Here is a 16046-nt window from a genome sequence, read left to right on the forward strand (position 1 = left end):
CAAAACTTGGATATTATCACAATCCCAAGTGTCACAAACAGCTTGATATCCATCTTGTTTGGGATCTGATGGATGAAAAACAGAACCAAAAACATATCCTCATTTTTTTGGACTAAGCAAAAAAAATTTCATAACACTAGACCAATAAACATAATTGGCTCCAGTAAGTTTGCAAGTGATACAGTGAATCTTATCATCTAACATGATGCCAATATGTAAATAAAAAACTATAAGGGGCCCAAATGAAAATATAATAACCAGAGGAGGTCAAAATATAAGACCCAAGAGAGATTGAGGAACCAGAGAGAGAAGATGAGCCACAAGGGGTCGAAGCACTGAGACGAAGGGACCAAATGGGTCGCTAACCAATGAGAGAGGTAGGAGTCCGCGACGGCAAGTCGGAGAGAGAACAGCAAGCAGAAATCAAAGTCGACTCCAACTTTTAGATTCAAGGTCGAAAGCAAAGCAGATGCGAGTTGACGAGTCGCGACCTTGATCAAACCAAAATGAGTCGATCGAACTAGAAAAGGGATGAAGCAGGGCGACTAGGGTTTCGAACCAGAGTCGCGAACCAAAGGGAAATATTCGCGAAAATCAATAGCCTTCTAATGTTGAACTTCAAACGACAGGACCAGTAACTGGAGTATAAAGATGAGTCTTGAACCAGCCACCAGATAGATGGGTTTGCAAACTAGACTCACGACTTCTGAGATGGGTCGCGAGTTTCAGAGATACAAACAGGGGTCACGATTTAGAGAGGAGCTCTAATACCATGTAAGTTTCTGAATATTTCTATACATTCGAATGATTCAATGCTACAAAGATTCTTATATAGAACTCTTATCCCTAGGACTAAAACGGAAAATATGAATTACACATACTATTTACACAATCACAATCATTCTAAATTCCTAAAATAGAATATATGCAATATAGGCAAATATATTCTCACATTAGCAACATAAAATATCTAGAACAGAAATGGTTATGGTAACAAATAAAACTCACCTTCACAGTATTTTGACAGAATATTCAACAGAATTGCTCCTTGCTCAGCCTAGTTAATGGAAAGCAACCATATGTTCAGAGAAGTTAAAGAATTAAAAATTACAGTCTAACAAGATTTTTGGGGACATTTTTATGTATAAAACAAGCGGCAGCCATCCACATGGACAGCAAAATATTAATTCAAGTCTAGTGCAACAATATTCATGCCATTCAATGGCACAATCAAGACAATGACATTTAGCCGCAAAATTGTAGCATGCCCTAATTTCATAATATTGTTCCACAAATGGTGCCAAGATGAACAGTTGTCGGCAGAGTGAAAATACAGCAATATTGTTTAATCAATGTCTCTTAATATCTAAAAAGGTAATGAAATTAAAATGTTTCAGTACATATACCTAATGTAAAAAATAGTGTCCAAAAGGGTATAAAGTGCTAGTAGATGCAAAAGATATGAATCAAGCAAGTCTGAAGCTTTATCTTAGAAGTGATTCATGGCAGAAGCAAAGGACCATACCCTAACCATAAACGAAAATACTTCTCTTGAAACTTTCTGTGTCAAATTATAATTAATAGAGAATACCAAATATATTCTAATAAATTATATAGCACATAATGGTGCCTTACTTTCGATTCCATAGCTTCCCCATATGCACGTAGCTCCTTGACAACAGTGAGCAAATAAGAATTTAGCTCTGCCTTCAAACCAGGGAGAACAGTTCTAATGTGCTGTTCTAGAATCTGAAATAGCACATTGTCAACAATAGAAACAGGAAGGAAAAAAAGCATGCAACACACATACACAGAAACTAACAGCCATAATGACTGCTACAATAATTAAGCAAAACAATTTCTTCTCTTTATTTTCTCTCTATAGTTTCTCACAATTACCAATATATGACTCAAAAAATGTGAACATTCTAAACACACTTCTTACAGTGATCATTTTCAATTAAAGTCAAAAACATATTAAAATGTGCCAGATGTACAACATAAAGAGATGAGGAGAACATCAAGACAAAAATAATAGGTGGCAAAGAAAAGCCATCAACAATCGAAAATGCATTACTGCCACAAGATCTACAGCAGAATCATCAAAACATGCCAAAGCAACTAGATCTACAGCAGTTTTCTACCAAGGCAAATACGAGCTTTTGAAAAGTATATTAGTTTTACATCTATATTAAACTCCAATAAATTTATTCTGCAAACTTAACATGAAAACATTCTTGGGTCCTACAGAATTTCCATAAGTCCGTATCTTCTTTTCACTTCTCTAACTGATTGTATTTGCTGCAACAATCCTCATCTCAAGAGAGATAGAAGAGAGAAATACGAAATTCCAAGGACTACACTAAAAAAAATAATTTCCCTCGTGAATCTCCCTGTGTTCAGTGGGATTTACCTATCTTTTTTTCTATAAGCAACAAAAGAAAAAAAAATTATCACAGAGCGTGTAGAGTGCCAAAAGCCCCCATACAACCAAATATATTTAAAGGAGGGAGAAAAACAAGAAGATGACACAACATATGGCCCCAAAAACAGTTAAAACCCCAAAATATGACATTTCCAAATACTAAAATGCTTCAATACTTGCCAATTTTCCTCAAGGAGCCTTTTCGACTTGTGAAATTTATATTCATTTGTCTCCACCAACTTTACCAATAACAGCAACAGATTTGATCTTTGGATGCACCTCTTTAACTGATTCCTAAATTCTTCCAAGACTACAAAATACACACTAATAGGCTTCTTAGATACAATTTCCACTTAAATAAGAGACTGCTCAAACAGTTTGGATTGGTTCGTTTAGCCATAAAACAATACCAATCCATTACATGCAGTTCCATCAAATTTGGAACCAAACCAATCCATGAAAATCTTGGAACAATCCAAACCGAACCACTAAACCACGGTACGGTTCGGTTCGGCTGGAACTGCAGATTTTAAAAATATTATCATTATTCATAATATGATCACAAAATATTATTTACATCCAAAGAATTGTTTACATGATTGTTTAAAATTAGTTCTATTACTATACAAAAATAAACTTATAATAGTAGAGAGTTATAATTTATATATTTAAATATATATGTTTAATACTAATAAAATATTTTAGTATTTCCATTTGGTAACTATATATATATAATCTAAACAGTCCAGTTCTGTTCCAACTGGATTCGTAGCTATAAAACCACTGACCAAACCATGAAGTACGGTTCGCCTATTTCAAAAACTAGAACCGAACCGTGCATTGAGAAAACCAAACCAAATAGTGCAATTTGGTCTGGACTGGACTGGACTGGACTGGTTTACGATTTTTTTGGTTTTTATGCTCAGCCCTTTACCACTCTACAATCCTCATACCAAATACCAATCCATACCCTCATTGCACCACCCTACCAAAGCCTAATTTCCCTTCTTTCCATCAAAACTAACAAAACAAACATTGAAGCCTTTTATGAGAATTGCCAATGCTCTTATCTTCTTTAATGAGAATTAAAGAACCATAACATTCACGTCTCTACCAAGCCCCATTTCAAACCAACGGTGGAACCCACCTAACTGATTATGAAAAAAAAAAGCTAAGCTCTCTACTTCAAGTTCACATGAAGGAAGCACAACCAATGCAGACACCTCTGACTGCAATTCTACACCAACATTACTCATCCCAACATCTGAAGTAGACAAAGGCCACCATTCTCCATCATCCAAAGAAGAGAAAGCATGACTCCAAATCTATCATCCGCCAAAGATAGACCCTTTCCTTTTTGCTTATCCAAGCACTCTACAAAAAAGGAACCACCAAGTTTTGATTATTCAACGTTGAAGACGAAATATAAGACTTGTGGGTTGATGATTAATCTGAACTATTTGCTTAAAATACACGTTGATCAAGATTGGGCTTCACAATCACAAGAAATGGGTTTCAAATGTTGATTTGGACTACCTATCCGAAAGATAAATTGGACAAACAATGGACATCACCAACATAAGGAATAGGGTGCACCTCATGCCTACTGTGAATCAACGTCCCACATCACCTAAGTACTAAAGTAATATTACGCATATAAGCGCGAGGGCACCCTCACCTTAATAGCTAGCTTTTGGAGTAAATTCTACCCACGACCGTGTAACATGGTACTACAGCTAAGGTACTCAAGGATGGGTAGGATGTGTGTCCCTGGCATGCTCACCCACATCGCCTGATTACTAAAGTAATATTAAGCATATAAGCGTGTGAGGGCACCCTCACCTTAATAGCTAGCTTTTGGGGTAAGTTCTACTCAAGACTGTGTAACACCTTAAAGGCTGAGTTTGCAATGGGCTTAGTTTGATCTAAACCACTAACCATTAATAACCCCATAAGGGCCTTGACTAGGCCCAACCATCCTTCTATCTCAATCATCCTCCAATCCAAATCAAACCAAAAACATGACAATATTACTTCCATTCGCTTTGCTCATGTAATGCACTTTGGACCATAGGAATACTCCCAACATAGTTACATCACACCAAGAATAAAAAATATCATCTTCACACTACCACAACAATGCCAATCCACACACTTCCTCATTGATTGATCCCCATTGATTGATCCCCATCCGCCACTTTCACTTCTATCTTTAGCGCCACTTTCTCTAGTACAATAAACTCTAGAAAGATATTGTTGCCATCATTCAAACACTAAATAACAAGCCGATCAACCCACTTCATCACTGCCTTGGTGATATAAGACGAGTAGGGATTACTTTCCTACAAGTAGTGAGCCTGGTTCAAGTATACTGGCAACAACAACAATAGACTTATAGGGCTGAATTTGGTGGGATTTGTTGTTGCAAAAGTATTTAAAAAATAGGAGTTTAAGGGTTTGTAAAAGGGTAGGGTTTTGAGAATGAAAACACTAGTGTTTAGGCGTTGTCGGGTGGCTGTTCTAAGCACTGTGAACAATGAATTGAATAGTAACCTTGCTAGGAGAGAGAGATGCTTCACCCTCACAAGGGATAGGCCAATAACAGAAACACAATCTCAAATTTTCAAAATTTTAACTCTTTCTCGAATCATTGAGATGATTACACATCTATTTATAGGCTAAAGACTCCTAATTTTATAAGGACTATTACTCAAATTTAAAAACTAAAAATATTTAGCAACTACTAATATTCTATACCAACTATGGCTTCCAATTCTACTTCAATCATAATAGGAAACTTTAATGACTTCTAATTCTACTTCAATATCAAAATAAGAAACTTAGACTTTTGACCATCAAAATTATTTTAGATAATAAAACCCATATTTAATGATCCATTTAATAACTTGACCCAAAATAAAACCCATGGGTGACCCCTACAACCCATGTCTAACAATTATTAGAATTACCATTATACCCTTAATTACTAAACCTACTATAATGACATCAAGACTCAAAATTATTCCAAATCTTTAATTCTTGATGCCCTAAATGTGCTTCATGTGAAATTCCAAATTTCCTCTTTTTCTTCTTTTCATGATCTTCGTCACTTGGCCTCCTTCACCAAAGCCTCCAATCCCCTCAGTCACCCAACAAACCCATACCAAGAACTCCATCAAACAGTTGCACAAATCAAGATCCCCATCCCCATTGCACTCACCCTATTAACAATACAACCACCTTTGATCAACTTTTGATGAAGCTTCAACGCTAGCCTAGATTCTATTATCTACGACCCCCTTTCCGAACCGTTATCTACCCCATGATCCAACAACATTGCTGCCACCCCAAAACAACCAAACCTATAACCAACCTCTGGACAACACACCTCTGTCTTCTGCAAATGACTAACCCCAATCTCCATAAACCACTTACTTATATTACGGAAACTCCAACATTCTAACACCATTTTACCCTCTCTCTCAAGCTTACCCAAAAAAAAACCACTACAACATTACTTCTAAGATGCCTTCATCACCAATTCATAGAGCCATCTAATCTAGAACCCTAGAAAGGTAACAGACCTTTACAAATGTGACACCCCAAAGAACACCGCACGTTATGACTATATGATTATCTACCCTTGAATATTCTAAGTAAATTAACTACCTTATTAGACTAAGTACTCAACATAAAGCTTCGACTTGGGTAGCTAGGAAACTTTGAACATAAGAATACTACAATCCATAATTAAGACTTCAGAATTAGTCCCCTCTTGAACATAGCAAGTGTATATCACATCAAAAGCGCTTTTACATAACATGACCGAATGCTTAACTTAATTTAATTACCTTTCAATACTCTAGAGATAGAAATATGAATTGACAAGACGAAACCCAAGAGAATGAATACAATTGGCAAGAAATTTAGAAGTGAAAAATATGCCTTGATGAGACAAACTTAAGAATAGAAATACTTAAAGATCATTAAGAGTTAGGGGGGGCACCTTGAGTTTAGAATTTGTGAATTCCAAGATGTGCCAATGCACTAATTGAGAAGCTTAAAGATCTTAGACTAATGTACTTATCATTTTAATAATATATGTTATTTTGCTAATCAGGATTAGTGTTAATTAAGTATGATTAGTGGGCCCTAATTAGGATTAATTAAGCTAAGAATGATTAAACTTAATCTTGATTAATTTGTATAAACCTTAATTGATGCATCCTAACCTAGATTAACTAAGTTAAATAGGCAAGATTAGTTAAGCTAAGCAAATAAAATTAGACAATTTGATGAAGCATACATACACCTCTCCTTTTGTCCCTTATAACTGTAATTTAAAAGAATACAAAGCTTAGGTGATGATTATGATATCATCATCTTTTACATTAATCAATCAACTATTACAAAAGGAAGCCCTAAGGCACTAATTAAGGAATCACAATCAATCAATCACAATCTAATCTAAATAAGGAAATATTCTAGCAAGAAAATATTCTAATACTCCCTCTCAAGCAGGTGCAAAGATATCTCTCATGTCTAACTTGCCTAGAATGTCATGAATGGTTTACTCTCAACTTCCTTGGTGAGGATGTCTCGCCTGACTTCACAAAAGAAGTACATATCATGCTACTAGTGAGTTTCTCCTTAATGAAGTAGCGATTAATCTCAACATGCTTTGTCATGTCATGTTGAATATGATTGTGAGCTATGTTGATGGCAACCTTATTATCACAATATAGCCACATAGAGTCTGTCTGACCCATCCCAGATCACTCAACAACAGTCTGATCCACAATAGTTCACAGACACCTTGTGCCATAGCTCTAAACTCAACTTCTGCACTCAATCTAGCAATCACATTCTGTTTCTTATTCTGCTAAATAACAAGATTGCCGCTCACAAAGGTACAATATCTTGATGTAGATATCCTATCAGTTATTGACCCTGCCCAATCAACATCTGTATAGGCTTCCACTCTAAGGTGAACATGTTCAGAAAAGTAAAGACCTTTCCCAGGAGAAGATTTCAAGCACCTCAGAATTCTCATAATAGCCTATAAGTGAATTTGATAAAGAACATGCATAAACTGGCTAACCACACTGACAGCAATAGCAATATCAGGACGAGAGTGAGATAAGCAAATGAACTTACCCACTAGTCGCTAATAACTCCCCCTATCAGCTCCTCCTTCATCATCATCAAGTTTCTAATTAGGTTCCAGTAGGGTATCACAGGCCTTACATCCAAGCATACATGTTTTTTTTCAAAAGGTCAAGAACATATTTTCTTTGTTGAGATCAAAATCCCATCCTTGGAGTGAGCAACTTCAATTCCCAAAAAATACTTCAAGTTCCCCAAGTCTTTGATTTCAAGCTCACTAGCTAAATATTTCTTCAATAGGAGTATTTCCTCACTATCATCACCTGTAAGCACTATGTCATCCACATAAACAATGAAGATTGTAGTCTTACCACGTGAGGAATGTTTCACAAACAAAGTATGATCCGCCTGACTCTGTTTGAAACCATATTTAAGTATAGCTTGAGTGAATCTCTCAAACCATGCCCTTGGAGACTATTTGAAACCATATACCGACTTCCAAAGCCTGCAGACTTTCCCCTTTGTCTGATGATCTTCACAACCAGGAGGAATGTCCATACATACCTCTTCTTCTAGATCCTCATGTAAGAAAGCCATCTTTACATCAAACCGATGAAGTGGCCAATCTAAATTAGCTGCTAGAGAGAGAAATGCTCTAATTGAATTCATCTTAGCCACTAGTGCAAACGTCTTCTGATAGTCTACTCCATAAGTCTGAATGAAGCATTTCGCCACAGGTCGAGCCTTGTAACGCTCAATGAAACCATCTGCTTTGTACTTCACAATATACACCCATTTGCATCCCACCGGTCGTTTGCCCTTAAGTAATTCAGTTAATTCTCAAATGTCATTCTTACGAAATACTTTCGTTTCCTCAATCATGGCAAGTTTCCACTCAGAGGTAGCGAGAGCATCCTGAAAATGGTTAGGAATACTAACAGAGGACATGTTTGACACAAAGGCTCTATACGAGGAAGACTAATGAGAGTAGGACATAAAGTTTGAGATAGGATGTTGAATACAAGATCTCACACCCTTTCTCTAAGCAATAGGGAGATTAAGATCAATAATGTTAGGAATAAAAATTATCAGTAGACTCAAGAGAAGCAAGAGGTTCAAAGTTACCTGGACTCTTATCAGAAACAAGAGATGGCAGTGGGTGAGCAGAAGTAGTCTCTTGTATCCAAGTAACTTTATGTCTGCCTTTGTCCTTGACATAAACTTGCCCTTCCGTGTCCTTGGTGGCGTTGGGTTCTATAGTCTCAGTAATAGGTGGTGCAAAAACAACTAGTTCCACCATAAGAGCAACAAGGACACCAAAAATCTCTTCACACCAAGGTTGCCCCTGAAGGGAGGACTACGACACCAAAGAAGACAAGAAGTAGGACTGGGATTCAAAGAAAATGACATCAGTTAGAAGGTAAATGAAGAGATTTAGGGTTAGGGTTTAGAAGGAGGAAGAAGATGAGAGAAGAGAAGGAATTTTTATATATCTTTTCATGTTGTGTTACACCCTACATCAATATATTAGCAAAATATATAGACAAACCCTAATATTGCAATATAACCATCGTACCCTCAATTTAAATAAATATTAACAATAGAACAAAACTAAGTATTCTAACAACATCCATAGACACAAACCACTTACAAGAAGGAGAGTGATAACACTTATACAAAGTATCCGAGGAAAACACACTTGCGAGAGCGAGGGTCCAACTTACCACGAGTAGAAGAATGATTGTGGATAAAATAGACACATCCAAATATTTTAGGGGGAATGGAAAACAAAGACTTTGAACCTAGGAGGACTTGAAGTGTAGCTTGTTTTTGCAACACTTGGGTAAGTAGACGATTAATAAGATAGGTTGCGGTGAGAACGGCCTCGCCCCAGTAAGATCGAGGCACACTCATAGAAAGACACATGTAGCGAGCCTCAAGAAGATGACGATTTTTGCGCTCCGCAACCCCATTTTGTTGAGGGGTATTGGTGCAAGATGTCTGATGTATAATGCCATGAGTGGAAAAATAGCTCTCTAACCCCGAATCGATGTATTCGCCCCCATTATCAAAATGCAAGAGTTGGACAACTGCCCTAAACGAAGTACAAATCATTTTATGAAAATTTTGAAACATGGAGAAAATCTCATTTTTTTCTTTCATGAGATACACTCAAGTAGTACAAGAAAAATCATCTATAAAGATAACAAACCATTTATGGCCTTTCAAAGACGCAACACGAGATGTACCCAACATATCAGAATGTATTAACGAAAAAAGGAGCTAAACTTTTATTAAGACTTTGAGCAAAAGAAGTTCTGTGTTGTTTGCCAAGTTGATAAGACTCACAAAGAAACTCAGACAAATTATTATTTGTAAAAACAGATAGAAATAAATGTCTAAGTAAATGAAAAGGAGGATGCCCAAGACGCCGATACCACAACCATAAATCTTCCTTGGTGATTGGGGACTGGATGGAATGATGAGCAAGCTTATTTGTCTGATCCAAGAAATAGAGATCATTTTCTACACTATCACTGCCAATCGTCCTTCTCGCGACAAGGTCCTAAAAAAGACAATGATCAAAAAAAAAATGTCACACTATAGTTCAAATCCTTAGTGACACAACTGAAGGATAAAAGATTAACAGCAAAATTGGGAACTTAGAGCACTGAAGATAGAGATAAATTAGGGGCGGCATGAATTAGACCTTTCCTAGAGATAGAAGAAACAGTACCATCTGCAATCCTAACTTTGTCTTGACCTGAAGAGGGCATATATGCTAAGAAAAGGTCAGAAGATTTGGACATGTGATCTGAGGCACCAGAATCAATAATCCATGGCAAAGACTTATGGGAAAGAAAAGCACTAGGAGAAGAGGCTAAGTTACCTAAACGGACAAACGACGAGGAAGATGCACTAGGAGCAGTAGAAGACCAATGGTCTAGCAAATGACACAGAACATCCTTGAGCTCAAAAGAAGTCATGCTAGATAAGCTATCAAAAGTCGGACCAACTAAAGCAAAAGTAGAATCAAGAGTGTTGTTAAAATTGATGTATTATTGATTTATTGTGTAAATTACAAATATGAGGGGCTCCTTATATAGGAGACGTAGATGAAGTGGGTGGAGTAGGTGAAGTGGGTGGAGTAGGTGTAGTAGGTGGTAGTGGTAGGTTTTAACAGCCCCCCGCAAACTCAAGGGGGATAGGAACTAACCAACTTGAGTTTGGAGAGAGTAACAAAACAAGAAAATAGACGAATACATAAAAGAAAAGAGGATAGGAGACACTGTATGGTCGTGTCAGACCGATGGTGAAGACACTGTATGGTGGTGTCATAACGTTGTAGAGGACACTGGATGGTTGTGTCAGACCGATGTAGAAGACAGTTTATGGGGTCATGTCGGACCGTTGTAGCAGACAATGTTGTGACAGTTGTTGTGACAGTTTACGGAGTCTTGCTGGACCCTTGTAGAAACTAACCGGAATCAATGTCGGGACAGTTTACAGAGTCTTGTCGGACCCATGAAGGAGCTAACCGGAATCAATGTCGGGACAGTTTACAGAGTCTTGTCGGACCCTTGGAAAAGCTAACCGGAATCAAATGTCGGGACAGTTTATGGGGTCATGTCGGACCGCTAAAAAGTCGCACCCTCAAAAGGTGTGCCCAATCTGTCAAAAAAGGCGTGCCATCAAAAGGTGTGCCCAATTCATAAAAAGGCGTGCCATCAAAAGGCGTGCCATCAAAAGACGGGCCATCAAAAGGCACGCCCATGTCGTCATCGAGCGCCGAGCGGCGCATGATGCGCGTGTCTGCCTCTTCGTCAGGGTCTTTATAAACTGAGGCGGAGGCTGTGCTTGAGACAGAAGCGAAGACAAAAAAACTTTGTGAAAAAACTTCTGAAAAAACTCTTCATTTTCTGAGAGAGAGATTCGTTTTCTGAGAGATTGTCTCTAAGAGCTGCAAATCTTGAAACACTCTGTAACCAACCCTTCTCTGAAACACTCAGCAACCCATAACATGGCCTCGTCTTCCCGTTCAGCTACCCAGAATATGGCCTCTGCGTCCCGTGGTCTGCTCACTCTCTTTCCCGAACTAAACGAGTCCACAAGAGAAATAACTGGTGCGGTGGCCAGTGAACCTCAACCAAACACCTCTGGTTTTGCTCCGTTGAACTTTCCGATGCGGTCTGTGGAGCAAAAAATGGCGGTGCAAACGGATATTAAGGCCAATCAGTATACTTTGAAGTCATGCGTGGAAACCATGACTGCGGTCACAAACTTGTCGCACCGACTTCAGAGTAGGACAAATGAGGTGCAGCAGTTAAACGCCCAACTGGCTCTGCTTCAGCGCATGTATAAGGATGCGCGAGCAGAGATAAGTGTGCTAAAGGCGGAAAATAAGGAGCTGAAGTGGAAGGCCACCGTTATGTTCCGATTTGGAGGTCCGCCATACGCTGTAGTGGAGGAGCAGGGTGGAGTGATCGTGCCTAGTGGAGTGGGAAACACGGAGGCAGCACCGTCAAGGGCCGCCCAGGACGGAGGCAAGAAGAAAAGACCGGCGGAATAGGCGAAGAAGTGAGGTCGGTTGGTAGCCGGCTGCAGAAAAGAAAACAAAGCTGTTTTTTTTTTTTTTTTTTTTTGTGTGTGTAAAATTGTGATTGGGGTGGATCCCTGAGATGAATAAAATATGATTTGGTGTGCAAAGCTATATGGTATGAATGGAATTGGAAAAAGATTAAAAATAATGTGAAAGAAAAATAAAGAAAAAATAATAAAAATATATTTAAAATCAAAAATGAAAGATGGGGGAAATAAGGAAAGTGGTTTGGAGAAAATAAATAAAAATAATGGTCAATGTGATTTGGAGTGGGGCTTGTAAATCTAGTGAGCTTGAGAGATTTCGGGTGTTGGCGGCAACAGAAAGCGGGGCTTCTTCGCAGGTTGAGGACTCGAGACCTCCGACAAAAGGAGCTCAATCTTATCATCATCAACCTCAGCTCCAACAGAGTTGAGGATATTGTTGAGATCATCGGCAGAAGGACAGGTGTTGCCTCCCAACACGGCCAGCAAATATGCAGCTACTACCTTCATCTCTTCTTAAATTCCTTCCAGAAAGGCTATGGATCTGCAGAATTGGGAGGAGACGCAGCTTCCGAACACAAACAAGGAGAAAACAGAGGCGCGATGGCAGATATGGTTGCTGCGGTGCTATTGCCGGTGACAGAGGAGGAGATATCAATGATTTGCCCATGGATGAAAGTCAGGCCCCAGGTGATAGAACGAAATCACTCTGGATCTTAGTTTGGGCTTCAAGGACCATGATGGCCACCCTGATTCGGATGTAAAAACAAACTGAAGTAAAGATAGCAAAGAATGTGTTGATCTTTGTTCAGGAGTAAAGGTATGTGTAGACAATTCTAACGGACTTAGGTTGAGGTCCGGCGGGCGGCCAAGGCGAGGTTGCCGCCCGCCGGTAAAGCGAGAAATACTAAGGTCTTAACCTGGCTCTGATACCATGTTAAAATTGATGTATTATTGATTTATTTATATTGTGTAAATTACAAATATGAGGGGCTCCTTATATAGGAGATGTAGATGAAGTGGGTGGAGTAGGTGGAGTAAGTGAAGTGGAGTAGGTGAAGTGGGTGGAGTAGGTGTAGTAGGTGGTAGTGGTAGTGGTAGGTTTTAACAAGTGTCAACAGCACTAGATTGATGGACCCGTGGATTAGAGACATGTCCTCTAGACTGTCCTGATCGACCATCTCTAGTACCAGACAGATCACCCTGACTCCCAGATGGAGCCCCATAAAGCTTCCAACATGTCTCACGAGTATGCCGCGGCTTGCGACAATGGCCCTGTTTGGTGCAGCTTAAAAGCTGCTTATTTCAGCTTTCAGCTTAATTTAAGCTATTTTGATGTGTTTGGTTTAGCTTATAGCTTATAACTTATAACTTTTTGGAAGTCAGAAATCAACTTATTCTTTGAGTGGAACAGGAGATGCTTAATTTATAAGTCAGAAATCAACTTATGTTCATAGTTATAAGCTATAAGCTGTTTAAGTATAAGTTATGAGCACTTTTCCACAGCCCTACCAAACAGGGCCAATAATCACAGACCATAGTATCCTTCCCTGAAGGATGGGAAAAAGTAGTGACAGACTAGCCCCATCTCAAGAAAGAGCAAAAAGTAAGGCTAAACGGCCTCCAATAGCCGGTGGTAACATGGCAGAACGATGACTTTCCTCATTTTGTATATATGCAAAGGCCTCCTGAAGAGATGGAAGAACATCCATGCCAAGGACACGACTCCAGACCGGATTAAATTCCATATTGAGGCCTTCCAGAAACTTGAAGACCCTCTCCTGTGCAAGAAACTTCTGGTAACCAACTGAGTCAACTGTACAAACAGGCTTGTATTCCAAGAGATGATATAGGCATTTCCAACCATTGTCAGAAATGCGTAATGATGGAGAACTGTCTGCTCCCCCTGTACTGAGCACTCAATAGACCCGTGCAATACAAAGAATGAGAAAAATTCCCTTTTCGAGAATATGTAGCAGCAACTGCTTCCTAAATATCCTGGGCAATATCCATGGATAAGTAGCCTTCACCAATCTTAGGAACCATGGAATGAATGAATCACTCCATGGTTAAAGAGTTGATAATCTCCCATTGGTCATAGCCAGGATCTGTAATACCTGGTGCTTGAACTTTTCCATTAACATATCCCATCTTCTCCGTACTCTTCAAAAAAAGTATCAGACACTGAGACCATGAAAGGTAATTCTGAATATTAAACAGAGTGGTGGTGATTTTGAGGCTAGGGTTCAGGTTTTCAGATGTAATAGTCATAAATGGACTAGAGCTCTCCCCCTTAGATGGGTGAGAAGTGGTGGATTCACTAGTTAGGTCAGCCATAAGAACTCTACAATTTCAACCCAAAAACCCTTGCACGAATCATAAGAATGGAAAGAGGAATGGAATGAGTTGGAACAAGCAAAATCACATACAGACCACTATGAGAGCATAACATTCAGATTAATGGGTCATCTATGGACCCAAAAAATAAATCAAATACGGGAAAACAAACCTCCTATCAAAACAAGTGCTGAACTGTGTTCAAGAAACTTGAGGCAACAGAAGATGGGCAGCCCTCAAACACTCATCCACAGGAGCCGAAATACACAAAGGCTGGGACAGCCCTCACAAGGGTCGACTAGGGCAAAGAGCCCTTCTACTAGCTTTAACTATGCTTCGGCTAGGCCAAAGGGGGGTTCGGCTGAAGCCGAAACAGCTCTGTGGGACCTTGGCTGGTTCCAACAAAGACTCAAGGACCAGCAATGGAGAATGGGTGGTGATAGGTGATGGTGGTTAGTAGCAACGCCTATATGGGTGATGGTTTTTAGGGTTTTGGCTCTGATACCACGTAAATTAAGAGAATACAAAGCTTAAGTGATGATTATGATATCATCACCTTTTGTATTAATCAATCAACTGTTACAAAAGGAAACCCTAAGGCACTGATTAAGGAATCGCAATCTAATCCAAATAAGGAAATAAGGAATTATTGTAACAAGGAAATATTCTAACAATAACTCGTCTTACCTTACCTCATATAAGCCAAACCAAGTCAAGAAGAGAGGAGCTTCTGTTGAAGAAAACAAGAAGAGACTAGAAGAAAAGAAAGAGCAAGAAAAAGGAGAAAGAAGAGGGAAAGAAGGAAAGCTTGAAGAACTTCAAGAATTTCAACCTATATCACCACTTTTGATCATCGTAGAGGTAAAATTAAACCCTAACTATTGTAGCCAACCTATCAATGACCTAAGATTAAGAAGAAACTAGAGTTAATTTGGGTTTAGTATGGAAGAAATGAAGAGAAAAGACAAGGAGGACTTGGCGTAATTGAAGAACAAGTAGAGGGTCTCAAATTCTTACTAGTTTGATCTTGTTTTTGATGTTCCTAGCTCATAGGAAGTTCTATGCTCATGATTTCTCATAGCTTTTAATGATTTTGCATATTTAAATTCATGTTTTGAAGGAGAGAGAGGAAGCAGATTACAAAAGAATTGCAATGAAGCTAGGAAGTTAGAAATCTTGAAGTTTTGATACAGTTTTGATGATCTTATTCTTAAAAGAAGTTTATTTGTATGTTTCCTTATGTTTTTCAAGAGTTTTGGAAGCTCAAAATCATGTCTTGAAACCCTAGAAAGAAAGGAGAGAAGATTTGGGATGATCTAAATAAGTGCACTTTTTGATTTTTTATAAAATATAGGTTGGGTTTGAAGTGATGTGGTAGAGGTGATGTGACTTAAATAAGATGATGTGACTTAAATAGGATAATGACTATTTGGCTTTTTTAGGGGATGCCAAACCTAAATTTTTGGACTCAAACCAAGTATTCTGAAGCAACCAGATTTGCTCGAGCAGATTTGACTTCCGCTCGAGCAGTTTGATCCCCAAAACTCAATTTTTGCTACTGCTTAAATCCGCCCATGCAACCCCAAAAATCCGC

The 16046-nt window shown here is 38.7% G+C and overlaps 1 protein-coding gene across 5 annotated transcripts in view; it reads right to left on the bottom strand.

Moving 5' to 3' along the window:
* LOC114295550 (dynamin-related protein 3A) overlaps positions 1-16046 on the bottom strand; it is a 50296-nt gene that overhangs the window by 17249 nt on the left and 17001 nt on the right. For all 5 annotated transcript variants that reach the window (XM_082892336.1, XM_082892335.1, XM_082892337.1 and 2 more), the window contains exons 7-8: positions 1636-1749; positions 1009-1057 (exon numbers count right to left, since the gene is read on the bottom strand). In XM_082892336.1, coding sequence (XP_082748462.1) covers positions 1009-1057; positions 1636-1749 — 163 coding nt within the window. The remainder of the gene's footprint in view (positions 1-1008; positions 1058-1635; positions 1750-16046) is intronic.

Source organism: Camellia sinensis, chromosome 10 (genome assembly GCF_055761805.1).
Source record: "Camellia sinensis isolate YWXY chromosome 10, ASM5576180v1, whole genome shotgun sequence".
Lineage (NCBI taxonomy): Eukaryota > Viridiplantae > Streptophyta > Magnoliopsida > Ericales > Theaceae > Camellia > Camellia sinensis.